The sequence below is a fragment of the Phocoena phocoena genome, chromosome 7, assembly GCF_963924675.1.
Source record: "Phocoena phocoena chromosome 7, mPhoPho1.1, whole genome shotgun sequence".
In the NCBI taxonomy this organism is placed as follows: Eukaryota; Metazoa; Chordata; class Mammalia; order Artiodactyla; family Phocoenidae; genus Phocoena; species Phocoena phocoena.
In genome coordinates, this window is record NC_089225.1 from 41,669,290 (window position 1) to 41,685,519 (window position 16,230).

At 41.5% G+C, this 16,230-nt stretch overlaps 1 protein-coding gene across 1 annotated transcript in view; it reads right to left on the reverse strand.

The window, feature by feature from the left end:
* ACVR1 (activin A receptor type 1) overlaps window positions 1-16,230 on the reverse strand; it is a 75,080-nt gene that overhangs the window by 44,104 nt on the left and 14,746 nt on the right. Inside the window, exon 2 of the mRNA XM_065880356.1 lies at window positions 12,180-12,253. Coding sequence (XP_065736428.1) covers window positions 12,180-12,246 — 67 coding nt within the window. The 5' untranslated portion in view covers window positions 12,247-12,253. The remainder of the gene's footprint in view (window positions 1-12,179; window positions 12,254-16,230) is intronic.

Below are 16,230 nucleotides of genomic sequence, written 5' to 3' on the forward strand. Positions count from 1 at the left end.
GGTACCATCTATAGCATGTCTTAGGCTAGAAGCTCCGATCACAGTGTGGGAAAAGGTGTTCCTGACTCTTTCTGGTTGTCTCCCCTTCCTCCCGGGATATCTGGGGAGTGCACGGCTGCTCCAGCAAGGTTTTCCTACCCAGGCTCTACACTGAAAATTCTGGTTTTACAGGACACCCTAAACGAGGGCTCTACACGGGAATGGACAGCAGAGAAGGCCCAGCTCCCACTTCTGTTTCTCCTCCACTGCCCTACGCGACCTTTTTCTCTGGGAATCAGGGACAGAACCTCCAAGACGCCAACCTTTGCTCTGCTTACCATCCGCCAGCCGCCACCACATCCCCACACCCTTTCCGGAAGCTTTCAAATCACAGAGATAAACCCTTCAAAAGATGGGCACGGCTCCAATTTGTTAACAACAGTCTTAGAATGCCAGCCTCTAGGCATCGTGGCACCCAGAGCTAAAGGCGAAAATGTCTAGAATTAGTTAAATTCAGCTAAATTCTTCTTCTCTAGCTCCCTACCCTACCCCATCCCAAAGCGCAGAGGGAACAAGGTAATTTCCAGACTATTTTCTTTCCAGCCCAAATGAAGCCAGAGATCAAGATATCCAAGGGTGAAAAACTGGGGCAGAGCTCAAGCCTCTGATATTGCTGCTTCCCTATCTCCCAACTTCCCAGTCATGTCCCAAGGCCCTACCAGGTCCAGATCTCCATGAAAGGTCAAAGAAAGAAGGAATCCCATGTCTTCAGTCCCATGAGTACATGCCCTGTGCATCTGTATTCCAGCCTTTATAACTTGATCTTTGTCTCGCCTATCTTCTTTATCCCATCAGTCTCATTAATATGGTTCACAAGAATTCATTAACTCCCAAGTTCAACACGCTTAAGATTGGCTTCCTCATCAGAGATGAAAGATCCTACAGTCACCATAAGACAGTTGAGTGTAGGTCATTTTGAGCTTATTCTTTTTCACCCCGGAGCCCACAGAAAGGCCCCAGGTGCCTACACTCAAGGTAGAAACAGGAAGACTTTCTTCAGAATGCTGTGAACCAGAGCTGGCTTTTTAAACACACATGCCTTCCCCCCACACCCCAGCCTCTGGGGCACAGCACACCGTTCCCAGCTTCCACAATAATCTTGGACCTTGGCAGAAGAAAGGCAGCTAAATCTGAGATGTGTCACGAGGCCACTGGCTGAGGAGCAACGATATCTAAACACAAACCAAGGCGAGAGCAACAGGCCAGAGTTTCCACAGACTCCCTTTTGGCTCCTGTGGCTGTAGAGCACTGACGGCCTAAAGATAACCCAAGACTCTAAGAAGGGTCACTTTTAAATAGCAGCTTGAGTACCACCAGTCATTTCAGAAGTATTTCCTTCCAGTGCCTTCCATCCACATCGGCGTGCCAAGCCTGCCCAACGATGGCAAGCCCGCGGCAGAGATGAAAGCCCGGAAGGACATGGAAAGAGTCCCAAAGGGAAACAGACAGCTCCTGACATGCGGATTCTATTCTGTGCCCACATTTGGACTGCTGAGAAAGAATAATCTCGCAGAGAGCCACCTTGTAGAAGTGATCTACTGACAATCACTGGGGATTAAGGAGCACGTAGAAAATCAAACAAGATAGTTTTCACTCAGTGCCTCCCCTCTCTAAAACTGAGGCAGGGTTCTCCATGACGGCTACTGTCTAGGAGTGTTTTAGGAAAGCCTTTCCCTCCAGGAGAAAACATATACCTCTCAGTCTGTCTGTCGGACCCCAGTTTGGCTGAGCATGGAGAACTGGTATGGCTTCTTCAGCACGTACCGCACGTATGCAAGCACTGCGGCCACCCACTAACCACACAAGTGCCCAGTGGAACTGCTCAGAGGAGCCTGCTGCTTTTTCGTTTCCTTTTAAGCCAGGGCCAAAGTTCCCAGGATCTTCCTAAGAACCCCTGAGATCCGCTCAGCCCCTCACCTGTCCACCCAGGGAGCCCACACTGTCCTAAATGGCAGTCGGCCAGGGGCTGGTGTACAAGGGACAGGTGTGCAGTGGGCTATTTTCAGGTGCTATCTGCTCAAACGCGAGTTGCACATGCTCAGGAGGCAGGCAAGTTTTGGTTGCCTTTCAAACTCTGGGCAGCCAAGAGACGTACACCTTTCACAGCTGCCCGGGCAACCAGCTGCTCGGTCCTCCTCCCAAGACGGGAGCAACGAGAACAGCGTAACCTGGCCAGCCACCATGCCAGCGAGCAAGCTGCACCTCTCTGTCACTGCCCGGGTTATTCTGAGCTGGGCTTATTGACACTCCATGGCAACACAGGAACAAAGGACCAGCTAGAGGGATTTAAATGTCTTGTAAAAGTTGCTAAGAAAGTCAGCAGCTCAACCTTCTGTTTTCATAACGGAAATTAGTGTTAGATTATTGTCGTTCACTGCTGCTGTTATAATTTGTGAGCTACCTACAACAGAGGTCTTCTCTGGGAACTAAGGGTTTTGTTTTTGTTTTGTTTTTGTTTTGTTGGCCACCGTCAAGTTGCTATAGTTGGGATGCCTTTGAAAAGGCAGCACGTGGGCCTGTCTGCCCCGACCCTGCAGGGGGACTAGTTTTTCCTGTCCCTTCACCTCTAATCCTGCTGTAGCCTGTGAACCACTTCTACCACAAAATTCTTTCAAAGCACACAAAGCGCATCTAATTAATCTTTCAATAGTTCTCGCTGCCCTCAGGATCGAAGACAAACGCCTCATGCACAAGGCCCTGCCAGGCTAGTAGGGCCTCAAATCTCAACCCAAATGCCTTCTGGGAGGCTGCTCTGGCCATGCTGGACCACCCGGGTGGTGACCTGTACCCCCCCCCCCCCCCCCCCCCCAGTTCTCTGGGCCTGGCCCTTCCCCTGCCTAAAAAGTCCTTCTCAGTCCTTCCTTTGCTGGTCTAAGGCCTGTTCATCCTCCCAAACCCTGCCTGTCCCCAATCCCAGCCTGGTGTGCCATGAAGGCCCTTCCGGCCAACACCCCTAGTGCTGTGCTTGTAACCTTTGTCTCCTCCAACCAGACTGTGACTCTTTGACAGCAAAAACCCCTTCTCGGTATGTTGACATCACCAGTGCCTACCCCGTGTGCTCATGGTAATTTATCAACTGCAAGAATGTAAGATTGTCTTATCACTGATTCTCTTTTCCAAAACTTGGAATACATTCTTTGAAAGGATGATGTCCTTTCTTACCCTGTCCCCAGCCCAGATCAGTTCCTGGGTCTCTTATTACCTTTTCTGTATTATGATAATTATTTATTCATTCATTTGTCAGATATTCACTGACCACCAAGTACATGCCAGGCGCTGTGTTAGACAGTAGCGAGAAAACACCACCACCAAGTCCTGGCCTCTCTCACCCTAGGCCTCACTTTGCATGGCTGACTTCTCACCACCACTCTGCTACTGCTAAGCATGGCTCTGCGGTAACGGCTCTTGAGAGCTCAGGTAACCCACATACAGAGACACAGTAAGAAGGAAGAAGGAGGCTCACGATGGTGTCTGACTGCCTCTCTCCTGAGAAAGGCTTAATTCCTATGCATGGCCAAGAGCCTTCCCTTCAGAAGACACTCTGATTAGCAACACCACTAAATTATCAAAAATTACCCTAACCCTTTGCAAAACTGACAGCGTGAAGCCTATGAACTAGGACATAGTGTTAAAGATAAACACTGTGTAACTCTGCATGGCATCCTGCAGCATTACATACGTCACAGGAGCCAAAGGTTAAACTGGACTGTTGGGTTTTTTTTCTTTTCTCTATCTCTTCCTTATAGCTTTACCAAATGGGTGTGATTTTTTTTTTCATTTATACTGGCTTAGTGTAAATACCAGAATTCAGAAGGTAAACAAATGCAGCAAATAAATAAAAGAGGCTACTCCCTGCTCCAAATCACCGTTTGAATAAAAAATATAAGCAGAGTGGGCTTCCCTGGTGGCGCAGTGGTTGAGAGTCCGCCTGCTGATGCAGGGGACACGGGTTCGTGCCCCGGTCCGGGAAGATCCCACGTGCCGCGGAGCGGCTGGGCCCGTGAGCCATGGCCACTGAGCCTGCAGGTCCGGAGCCTGTGCTCCACAGCGGGAGAGGCCACAGCAGTGGGAGGCCCACATACCGCAAAAAAAAAAAAAAATATATATATATATATATATATATATATAAAAGCAGAGGTTTTTGTTCTTGCTTTAAGGTGAATTTTACCACCCCCTTCCAAGAGGAATTTCTCATTCTGCCTCCTATTCCTTCTCTCCTTCCCACATGCCCCAAATATACATATCCTCAGAAAGTCCATGTTCCCCTCTAACCCATAACAAAGAATTAGATGCAGCATTACCGTGGATCTAGGAAACACCCAGCTCTGCAGAGCTCAGATTCAGCTGATTAGAATCAGGCAAGCAGCTGTTCCAGTGTTATGACCACGGCTGAGAAGGCACATATGTAAACTTCCCTCCTCCTGTCAAATCACTGGCTTGCAGAGAGAGGATGGTCAGGCTACATGAAGTCGTAAAAATAAATAAATAAATAAATTTTAAAAAGGTCTGGGCCAGCTTTGCTGGAGACTATCTGGGTTAGCCGTCAGAGCTTTCACCTGAGGGCAGCCAGGACTTCCCGGCAGCGAGCTCTTGGGAGCAGACTGGAGGTGTCTTGCTTAAACTGCGGGTTATGACCCATTTGTGGGTAGCGAAATTGATTTAGTGGTTCAAGACAAGGTTTCTTTCATTCTTTCTAAATGAAATAAAACTGAATAGAATAAAAAAGAGAAGAAGCAGGAGTACATTAGCATAGTAAGAGTAATCACTTTCATGAAATTTTCTTTTCAGATGCATGCGGGTCATACTCCAAAATGTTTCTAAATGTAGATGCACTGGGTCCAACTCTAAAATGTTTCTTACTGTGAGTCACAGTGAAAATTTTGAAGGCTTCCCTGCCCTGTGTCTTACACTATCTTGGAATCGACATGAGCTCTGAGTAATTATGACTGTTTCATATAACCATAATCTATGGAAGCTTGCCTGGGGTCATGCTGGGCTACAGAGGGAAGTTCTGGAGGACAGTTGGTAATGTTTGGGAATTACAAATTAATTTTTAAAATTTTTTATTGAAGTATAGTTGATTTACAACGTTGTGTTAGTTTCCAGTACCCAGCAAAGTGATTCAGTTATACATACATTATATTCTTTTTCATATTCTTTTCCATTATGGTTTATTATAGGATATTGAGTATATTTCCCTGTGCTATACAGTAGGACCTTGTTGTTTATCTATTTTATATATAGTAATTTGTATCTGCTAATCCCACACTCCTAATTTATCCCTCCCTCACCCCCTTTCCCCTTTGGTAACCATAAGTTCGTTTTCTACGTCTTGAGTCTACAAATTAATTTTTAAATGTTTTGTTTTCCTCGGTGTTTACTTTTCAAGAGCAAAAGTAGCACACATGCCATCCCTACAAATCTCCTGCTTCACCAGTTTTTCCATAAAGAGGAGATGGCATCCACCCTCTCCCCCTTGAGACCCATCTTTATAAAACAGAAGCTTAGAAGCTATTGCACTGCCCACTCACTGTTGACCACAAGGAAACCATTTAATGAGCCTAGGGCCTTGGATTTGTTTTCCCATCCATTCAATATTTGACTCTGATTGAATTTTTTTTTTTTTTTTTTTTTTTTTTTGCGGTACGTGGGCCTCTCACTGTTGTGGCCTCTCCCGCTGCGGAGCACAGGCTCCGGACGCGCAGGCTCAGTGGCCATGGCTCATGGGCCCAGCCACTCCGCAGCATGTGGGATCTTCCCGGACCAGGGCACGAACCCGTATCCCCTGCATCGGCAGGCGGACTCTCAACCACTGCGCCACCAGGGAAGCCCCTGATTGAATTTTTAGAGTCCTCTCCACACCCTACCACTAACTCCTCTCATATAAATGCATTGAATATGAACATTTTATAATGTTCACTGGGACAAAAAAAATTGGATGTGGCTTTAGTTTAACTACCCACAGCTGAAACAAACATTCCCCAGAAAGGAAAAGCTGAAAGGAAGCTTTGTCACAGCTCACCTTGCATCAGTAATATACTCATTCTGTTAGGTGAGAAAATGTGACAATAAAGAAGCAGTATCTTAAAAGTGTACAGCTTCACCTGATATTTACATTTTAGGTCCTCATAGTGGCCAACAGCTCAGTACATCTCATCTCTCTCCCCAACAAATCTCTCATATGATGATGTGTCAACGAAAAAGATTTGATTCTGAACAAAAGGGATAAATTATAGTCCTGAGAAATGAGGGCAACAAATTTAATACTGAGACATTTCTCTTACATTCATTCACCCCTTCACGAACTTCCTGAATTCTCAATAATGAGAAATTCAAAGAAAGGCTTATTCTATTCTTCACCCCCAGTGGCAAAGAGGGGCACCTTTGTGGACCCTAACAAAAAGTCTATTGAAGTGATCTCCTTCCTTCTCTCATTGGGTAATTGGGCTGGAAAGTCTGAGTAGTGATGGCTTTGGAAATACTAAAATCAAGTCAACCCAGAAAACAATTTAGTACTTAGCAATCTTCTCTAAGACAGGCCGAAATCTCTTGCAACGAAACTCTGCAAAAGTCCAGCCTTCCTTGCTGCAATAGAATCTAACTATGGCTTGCAAATTTAATAAAATGTGGGTCATCTTAGCTTTGAAATATTTTTGAAGAAGCAGTATTCCACTTTAAGTTATTTGTGTCATGGTCGTCCCTGCAAATGCTCACAGGGACAAAGGTAAAACCAAACAAGCAGGTTCTGGAACAAAAATGGACTTCTCCCGGGTGGCATAATAGCAGTATTAGAGCATGATTAGTCTTATTAATGGGAAGGAAAAGGAAGGATATACGGGTAATTAGGGCTCAAGTGCTCTTCTCTGTGAGAGCAAATAAAAATCTTCCTGCAGCTGGAGTTGTATATATAATGAACATGAAAAATGAATATTGGTATGAGAGAGAAATAAAAAACACAAACCCAGGTAAAAGGGATTCATCATTTGTTATTGGAAGCTCTCACCTCAGCCTCTCAAATGGACTGGATTGAGCTGCATTCTAGCATGTACCAGATGTAATATGAATGCGGATGTAGCTAACTTAGGGTACCAAAAAATACAAAATTCTGAAGATAACCGATAATGACTGAAACTCTTGAATACCAATCCTCAAAGTATAACACACCTTTTGTTGGCTGTATAACCTTAAGCAAGAGTTTTAACCAATTCAAAAGCACATCCCCACTAACGTACCTCATTAGGGTAATGATGAGGATTATGGGAAATAACGAACATAAAACAACATTGGGCACATATTAACCACTCAATAAATATTACCTATAAATCATCAAAGAGATAGTTCTAGTATGTAGTATTTTCCAAATTTACTGGGTCTTTTTGGCCCCAGAGCATTTAGAATTCCATTTAGAAATTGAGAAATGTTCTAAAGTACACACATACTAGTCAAACTCTGCCAAAAGTACTCTTTGGGACTTCTTATTTGATATGTTGACATTGTATCTAATCAATATTTAAAAGACATCTGGGAGTAACTGGGGAGACGAAAGGAAAGAAGCTTTCTGGTTTTTTGTTTGTTTTTAATAGACTAAGAGGAGTACAATACCCAACAAAATATATTAGAACAAAATCTCTATGACTTTCTTATTTATGCACCAAGAATGTCATTAGCTCCACTGAAGCCCAATTAATAAGGTGCCGTAGCTGCTCTGCAAACATCAAACCTGGGTCTGTTTCCTTTTAAACTTGGTAGTCTAGAGCTTCCCTGGTGGCGCAGTGGTTAAGAATCCATCTGCCAATGCAGGGGACACGGGTTCAAGCCCTGGTCCAGGAAGATCCCACATGCCGTGGAGCAACTAAACCCGTGCGCCCCAACTACTGAGCCTGAGCTCTAGAGCCCACATGCCACAACTACTGAAGCCTGTGCACCTAGAGCCCGTGCTCCGCAACAAGAGAAGCCACCACAATGAGAAGCCCGCACACCCCAAGGAAGAGTAGCCCCTGCTCGCCGCAACTAGAGAAAGCCTGTGCACAACGATGAAGACCCAACACAGCCAAAATAATAAATTAATTAAAACAAACAAAAACCTTGGTAGCTTAAAGCCCTGCACTAGACAATCTATGAGGCTGATATAAAGTTTTTAGTTATTTGCCCTGTTATTTACCTCTTTCGGTTAAGTATTTCGTACTCGACATTTGCTTTATGACTAATGTTGAGTATATTACAATTAGTTCTCAGTGGTTTTTTAAAAAAAAATTTTCTAGTAAATATGCAAAAACAAAGAGTCTTTTCATAGAATATGCTATTGATAGTTAACTAGGAGTTGAGTCATTGAGGGAAGACAAGACTAAGGCCACCGCTATTAAGATCAGAGTACTCTAGGTTGTAGCACTCACTGGATATTGTTTTAAAAATAAAAAAAAAAAAGCTATCGCAACAAAAGGATGATGTGCTCTTTTCCATATCTGTAAACATCCTAGTGCTGGTGTTATATTCAATAGCAAAACCTTAGTGGCATCCATTTCCATCAGCCAGACTAACTTGTTTCATTACAGATCTTCACTCTGGCATTAAGAGGTCATTTGCTGGATCCTTTGGGCAGCTTAAGAGCTTAAAGCAGGAAAAAACAACCAATGGCTGGGTTGCTAACACTGTTCTATAAATGCCCTTTTCACCTCCTCTTTCCCCATTCTTTCCCACTTCCCTTTCTCTATCCGTATTACATTTCCACCTCAATTTCTCTTCCACTCTTTTTTTTTTTCTATCGTGCCCACACCAAGAGTCCACCAGGACAGCACATGAAACCTGAAGGATTGTCTGACCACACAGAACTGCTACTGTACCTAGGGGAGCACACAGAATTTGGAGGGACTTCATTTCACAATATTCTTTTTTTTTTTTTTTTTTTTAACTGATCACATTATGTAGCAACTAAAAAGAGGAAAAATCCTAGCAACTTGTCTATTACGTCTCCAGACATTGTCAAGTGTCCCTTGGGGGATAAAATTAACCCCTCAGATGAGAACTACTATTAACCCACCAAATATTCCCAGCCCATTTCTTCTTAGTAATTCTTTCAACCTAGGACCCAACCTCTCTTCTGGTTAAACACCTCCTACTCCTTTAAACTTGCCACGCAGGATCCTTATTTCATATCTTTTTGGCACTAATTAAAATGATTGCGATATTATTGGACTGTATCAAACAACACTGCTTAGAGAAGAATATAGACTATGGATATCTAAAGTGGTTGACGATAGCGTTTTTTAATAGAAACTTAATGTAAGCTGCTTTATATAATTGTAAATTTTCATAGTAGTAAAAAGGAACAGACAAAAATTCACATTTTTTATTGTCTTCAAAACCCAGTGTGTACTTTACACTTAAAGCATATCTCGGCTTGTATCAGCTGCACTTTGAGTGCTCAGTATGTGGCAAGTGGCTCCCTGACTATAATACATGTCAATGAACATGGGAAGGAGGGAGGAACAGATCAAATATTACACACCTAATATGTAACAAAATAGATTTCTAGTACATTAAGCACTGATTTTTCCGCAGTGTTGGCTACATTAACTTATATTAGATGCCTCCTTGGAAACTTATCAAGTGTATAAAACTGATCACTATACCCCCAAGAGCCTGTAAGAGGGGGATTAGTCTTACTGGCCCATCTGATCACAAGGCTGAGATTCACACCGTAAGCACCACTCCTCATGGAGCAACTCTTATAAAATAAAGTGCAAACTGCTCAATGCACAATAAAATAAGAGTTTGTTTACACATCTAGAAAGATTTACACCAACATGCTAAAAGCAATTACATGTAAGTGCAGGGAATTATAGGCAAATTTTATTTTCTTTTTCTCTTGATTATCTCTTGTGGACTCCACAGGCAGTGCCATCCCTAAGTAGCTTTTTGTAGATGGGGAGAAGGGAGGATAGTGAGAATGAGTTAGGCCCTAAAATGCCTGTGTGATCCCGCACAACTAAGAGTTACCCTGCGCCCCTTCAGGTTCTCACTGGCCCACCCACTAAGCATTCATTTACATGAAAACCGCTGTATAATTAATTGAACCTAATACCTAACTCTTTTATACATAAAAATACAAAGTATGTCTTGTACTGTCTTAATGTATACGAAATTTTCTCAAAATATAACCCCTGTGTAAATCAAAGGACAAACAGTTCTCTGTTTTGTTGGGATTCTACCAAAATTTGTTCACCAAGTCAGAAAATTCAAGCACTGCAGGCAAGATCCCTTGTGATAATTAAGTCACCGATACAATACACTAGTACCAATGTTTTCTGTTTTCTAAGACATCAAAGACTATTATGTGTGTGTGTGTGTGTGTGTGTGTGTATAGGTATATATTTTTATACAAACATTTGTTACTTCATTACATCTTCTAGTGTACTCATACCCAACTACATTAGATTATATTACATTTGTCTATACGTACTATTTTAATTATATGACATATTTAATTACATATTATTTTCAGAGAATTTTCTCTTCATTTCAGATAGCGAATTATAGTGAATTTTTAAAATTTATGTTTATAAGAAAGGTACGGTGTGTACAGGTTGCACTCCAAGAAAATCAAGGGACATTATCAAATATGTATAAAAAGGGGATGTTCACATGCAAAACAAAAAGAAGTCTAGACACAGACCTTATACCCTTCATAAAAATTATTCAATTAACAGATCACAGACCTAAATGTACAACGCAACACTATAAAACTCCTATTAGATAACATAGGAGAAAACCTACATTACCTCACTGAGTATGACAATAACATTTTAGAGGCATGATCCATGAAAAAAATAATTAATAAGCTGGACTCCATTAAAATTAAAACTTCTGCTCTGTGAAAGATAATGTCAAAAGAATGACAAGACAAACCACAGACTGGGAGAAAATATATGCAAAAGACATATCTGATAAAGGACCGTTATCCAAAATATACCAAGAACTCTGAAAACTCAACAATAAGAAAACAAAGAGCCCAAATAATAAATGGGCCAAAGACCTTAAAGACACCTCAGTAAAGATATACAGATGGCAAATAAGCACACGAAAAGATGCTCCACATCATACATCATCAGGGAAATGCAAATTAAAACAATGAGACACCACCACATACCTATAAGAATGGCCAAAATCGAGAACACTGATAACACCACATGCTAGTGAGGATGTGGAACAATAGGAACTCTCATACATTGCTGGTGGGAATACAAAATGGAACAGCCACTTTGGAAGACAGCTTAGCAGTTTCTAACAAAACTAAACATACTCTACCATACAATCCAGCAATCACAATCCCTGGTGTTTACCCAAAGGAGTTGAAAACTTATATCTACACAAAAACCTGCACATGGATGTTTATAGCAGCTTTATTCATAATTACCAAAACTTGGAAGCAATCAAGATGGCCTTCAGTAGGTGAATGGATAAATAAACTGTGGTCCATCCAGACAATGAGACATTACTCAGCACTAAAAAGAAATGAACTACTAAGCCATGAAGAGACACGAAGGAACCTTAAATGTAAAATACTAAGTGAAAGAAGCCAATATGAAAAGGCTATATATACTGTATGAATCCAACTACATGACATTCTGGAAAAGGCAAAACTATGGAGGCAGTAAAAGAATCAGTGGTTGGCAGGGGTTGCAGAGGTGGAGAGAGAGGAATAGGTGGAGCTCAGAGGATTTTTAGGGCAGTGAAATACTCTGTATGATACTATAATGATGGATACATGTCATTATACATGTCATTATAACCCACAGAATGTACACCACCAAGAGTGAACCCTAACGTAAATTAGGGACTGGGGTGATTATGATGTGTCAATGTAGGTTCATCAATTATAACAAATGTACCACTTTGGTTGGGGGGATGTTGATAATGGGGGAGGCTATACATGCGTCGGGGCAGGGGGTATATGAGAAATCTCTGTATCATCCTCTCAATTTTGCTGTGAACCTAAAAAACAGCTTTAAAAAAATAAAGTCTTAAAAATGGGGGGAGGGGAGGATTGCTAAGTCTGATAGGATTAGGAAGAAACTAGTTTACAGTAAGCCAAACAATACACAGTATACTCATCCGATCCCAAATAGTTGTGAGCCACTTACCTTCCATACTAGGGGAAGGGAAAGCAATCATCATTAGCACAGGAAGAATCATCACTCCATCTACCATTGTACAACTGTGGAGGGAAAAAAAGAGATATCAGTAAAACAACAAAATTTAACTGTAGGATGACAAATTAAATTAAGCATACCATCTTCAAACTGCCATTCAAGGCCTTTCTTACAAATCCCCCTCACATATGCTGCCTTATTTCTTAGTACACTTAAACATATACCCTTTACATGGATCTAAATAAATCATCTTAAAGAGTTAATCAGATTTACCTCCTACTGGTGGCCACTCTGAGGCAACTTTCCCTGAGTCTACCCACTTACAAAGAACTCAAAAGGGACATGAAAAATTCTCAGCTGTAAGGCCAGGCATTCCTAAAGGACTTTAGGTTTGAATTTTATTTTATGCCACGGAATGCAAGATTGGCACCAAGTTAAATACTCTAAGAAGCACGAACAGACTGTTCTAACACCATGTTAAAGATTAAGTGACTGAATAATCCAAGCCCAATTACTATGTTTGAGCCTTGCTTTAAAAGGATTAGAGGTGAAGCAACCTACATCATCACACAGCCCCGAAAAAGAAAAAAAAAGAAAACACAAAACTGTAACTTACCCCTCATCTATGGCAAAGCAATGTATTCTTACATTAACCTCAAATTTAACAAAGCATACACGCAATCAAGACATGAAGAAATCATATAAAATCTTAATATATGAAACTATATAACAGAGAGAAAATAAGATACTTGATATAAATTTTAAGTTGATATTGCCCTAAAACTACACTGGCAGAAGCTCAATGTTCCTCAGAGTCAAGGGGTTACAACAAAGAACTTTTCCATCTGAATAATTCCTATACAATTTTGGAAAGATGATGAGAGTTTGGCTATACTAATTCTTTATTATAAAGAATAATTTTAAACAATTAAACCTTGAACTAGCTGCAATTTTCTGGATGGTAAAATAAAGAGAAAACGGGTCAAGTTCTTTAGTGAATAGGTTCATGTGCTATCTTACTCTTAAAGCTTCAAAGAAAAGAGCAAAAGCCCACTGCTATCTAAGCTGTTTGGAATGGACACCTTCTGACTCATCTTCTTAAAAATCAGTTTTTTGATTAGGAGTCTGACTGTTCATTCCCCGCATCTCTATTCTATCTTACCATCCCTCACTTCAATTTGTCTACAACTGTATTTCAGACTAACCCTTCTCTAACAGCAAGGTGAGGGAAGGGAGTAAAGGAGAGTTTAATGGACCTTCCTTTTACATTTTTAAAAGCACATGGAACTTGAGTGACTCCCTTTCTACTGTTGTTGTTGTTATTATTGCTATTATTTCCATGTTCACATAGATCTTTTCTAGAGCAAGCCCTTGTTTGATATAAATGCAAATGCCTCACCTCACCCTGGAACCCTCATAACCGGTACTGACCCTTCCATCACCATCTCATCTCTGTGCCTTTGAACAGAAACACACTGTTGGTTCCCTCCACCCCAGATGCCTTGAGCCTCCCCCTCCACCTCTCTCCTACCCAACTCCCTCTTCCTGTCATCCATGATCTAGCTCAAAAGGCAAATGCTTGGCGCAACACCTCTCCATCAGCAGTGATTTCAACCCCCCAGCACTGGTCTAACACCACTCCAAATCAATTATTTGTCTATGTCAATCTCCAGCACTAGCCTACTTGCCCCCAAAAGGGGTGCATGCATCCAAGGGCCACACAAGACAATGCATTAAATTATGGGATGAAAATACTAAAACTTGTATCTTATAAAAACTGATTTAATCTAACAGAGTGATAAATAACTTGATCCTTTATTTGGTCTCTGTCTCAGTCCCTTAGGACAGTCCACTACAAGAGGTATCTTGCAGAAGAAGTGGGAGTTACACAATGTGAAAGAGTGGACATTGTTTGCTTATAGAATACAGCCATGTGCTACATATACTCTTTGAGGGTTTACTGAAGTGGAATTACAGGTTGTAATGGCTAGATATAATGAAATGAGCCCTCCCCAAATTGCAAGTGTTCTAAATCCATTAAAGAAACTACAGATTGAATATGTTATTAATGAAAGTACCAGAGAAGAGTAAGAAAATGGTGGAACTTATATGGCTATTCCTAGCAGTTCTTTGTTAATCAGTTTAAACAAAAGCAATTAACATTCAGTTCACTGTGACATGAAGCAGGCTCACCAAATTCAGAATTCAAAAATACATTAAAAACTGATTTGCATCAAGTATCATAAACAATAAACATTATCCTGAGTAGCCTGAGATTTTTGTCAATAATACAATGTCATTACCATTAGCCATACCTCAAATATTTCATCTTAAATCTTTTTAAAATTTCTATTTTATGTATGTCTTATAACACATAGTTTTACTTTATATAAAACGTATACGAAACATACATATTGAGGGTACACACTCAAAAAACTTTTTTTTTTTTTTTCCGGTACGCGGGCCTCTCACTGTTGTGACCTCTGCCGTTGCGGAGCACAGGCTCCGGACGCGCAGGCTCAGCGGCCATGGCTCACGGGCCCAGCCGCTCCGCGGCATGTGGGATCCTCCCGGACTGGGGCATGAACCTGTGTCCCCTGCATCAGAAGGCGGACTCTCAACCACTGCGCCACCAGGGAAGCCCTCAAAAAACTTTTTAACTGATGGGATATATCATTAAAAGCCTTTAAAAAGTATTGAACTATATATCTCAGTCTCATCTTTGAATTCCCAGTCCGTCCTTCCTTCCTTCCATCCTTCCTTCCTTCCTTCCTTCCTCCCAACCTCCCTTCCTTCCCTCAACAACTATTGAGAGCCTGCTATGTACTAGAAATTAGAAACTTAGAATGATAAAGATATACAAACATGGTCCTTACTATTACAGAACTTACACAATCTATCTATGGTGGTAGTCAAATAATCATCCAAAAGACTGCACAATTAAAAACTGAATTAAGTGTTAGAAAGAAACATGGTTAAATAAGACTGCTAACAAAACAATTTAAGATTTTTTGGAGGGTGGAGGAGATTATATATAAACAGGGTAGATTATATATAAACAGGAACCAGAAAGTTGAGTAGAAGGTACTACAAAAAGGATAAGAGTATGTGAGCTCTTGTGTATGTGTGTGTGTGTGTGTGTGTGTGTGTGTGTGTGCGTTTGTGTTGGGGTGGGGAGCACTCTATGGTGGAGACGGGAGGGCATTTAAGGAAAAAGGCACAGCTTCTCGGCTTCTACACGGGTCCTGTGGCCAGGGGAAGCTTGGTGTTTCCTGAGGACTTAAAACATATATCACATGTGAAAAAAAAACACCAGGCTAGGACATAGGGAGCCTAGAGAGAAGAGTGATGAGGAGAGAAAACCCAAGAAGGCTGGAGAGGTAGCCCCTGGCCAGAACCTGGGTAAAACATGGTAAGCCCTAGTAAGCCCCCTACTCACCTCCCTACATTTGTTGTTGTCAAGGCCCCTCTCCACCCCATTCTCCCAGGCTCCCTGGGAGCTAGCCAACTAGCCAGCTCCCTGCCTATCTCTGGACCTCTGTATATATGAAGCTCCCAGTGATTGAGCCCTTCTTTCAGGACCCAACCTGGCAAATTCCTATTCAACCTTCAAGCCTCAACTTAAATGTCACCTCCTTCTAGAAGCTTGCCTAAACCCTCATATGCTCTCATTACACTCTCATACACCGTGTTAATTTTTATTTATAGCACTTATCATAATTAATAATTTCATATTTGAGTGTGTGCTTTTGAACATCTGTCTCCCTCACTGGACTGTAAACTTCATGTTAGTAAAATCTATTGTCTATCTTGTTCATCGCTACTAGAGCCAAGTAGGTGCACATTTAATACTCATTGAATTCGAATTCTCCCTGAACTAATCGGCTCAATTTAACTTTAATTTCCAAAGAATTAGAAATTAACCCCCCCCCCCGAACACAAAAGCACATACACACCTGCAAAGGAATAGCAGGATTAAGACATTTATCATCTCTGTTAACTCTAATCTCTAGAATTTAGTTCAGGTAATAATAAAAGTCGG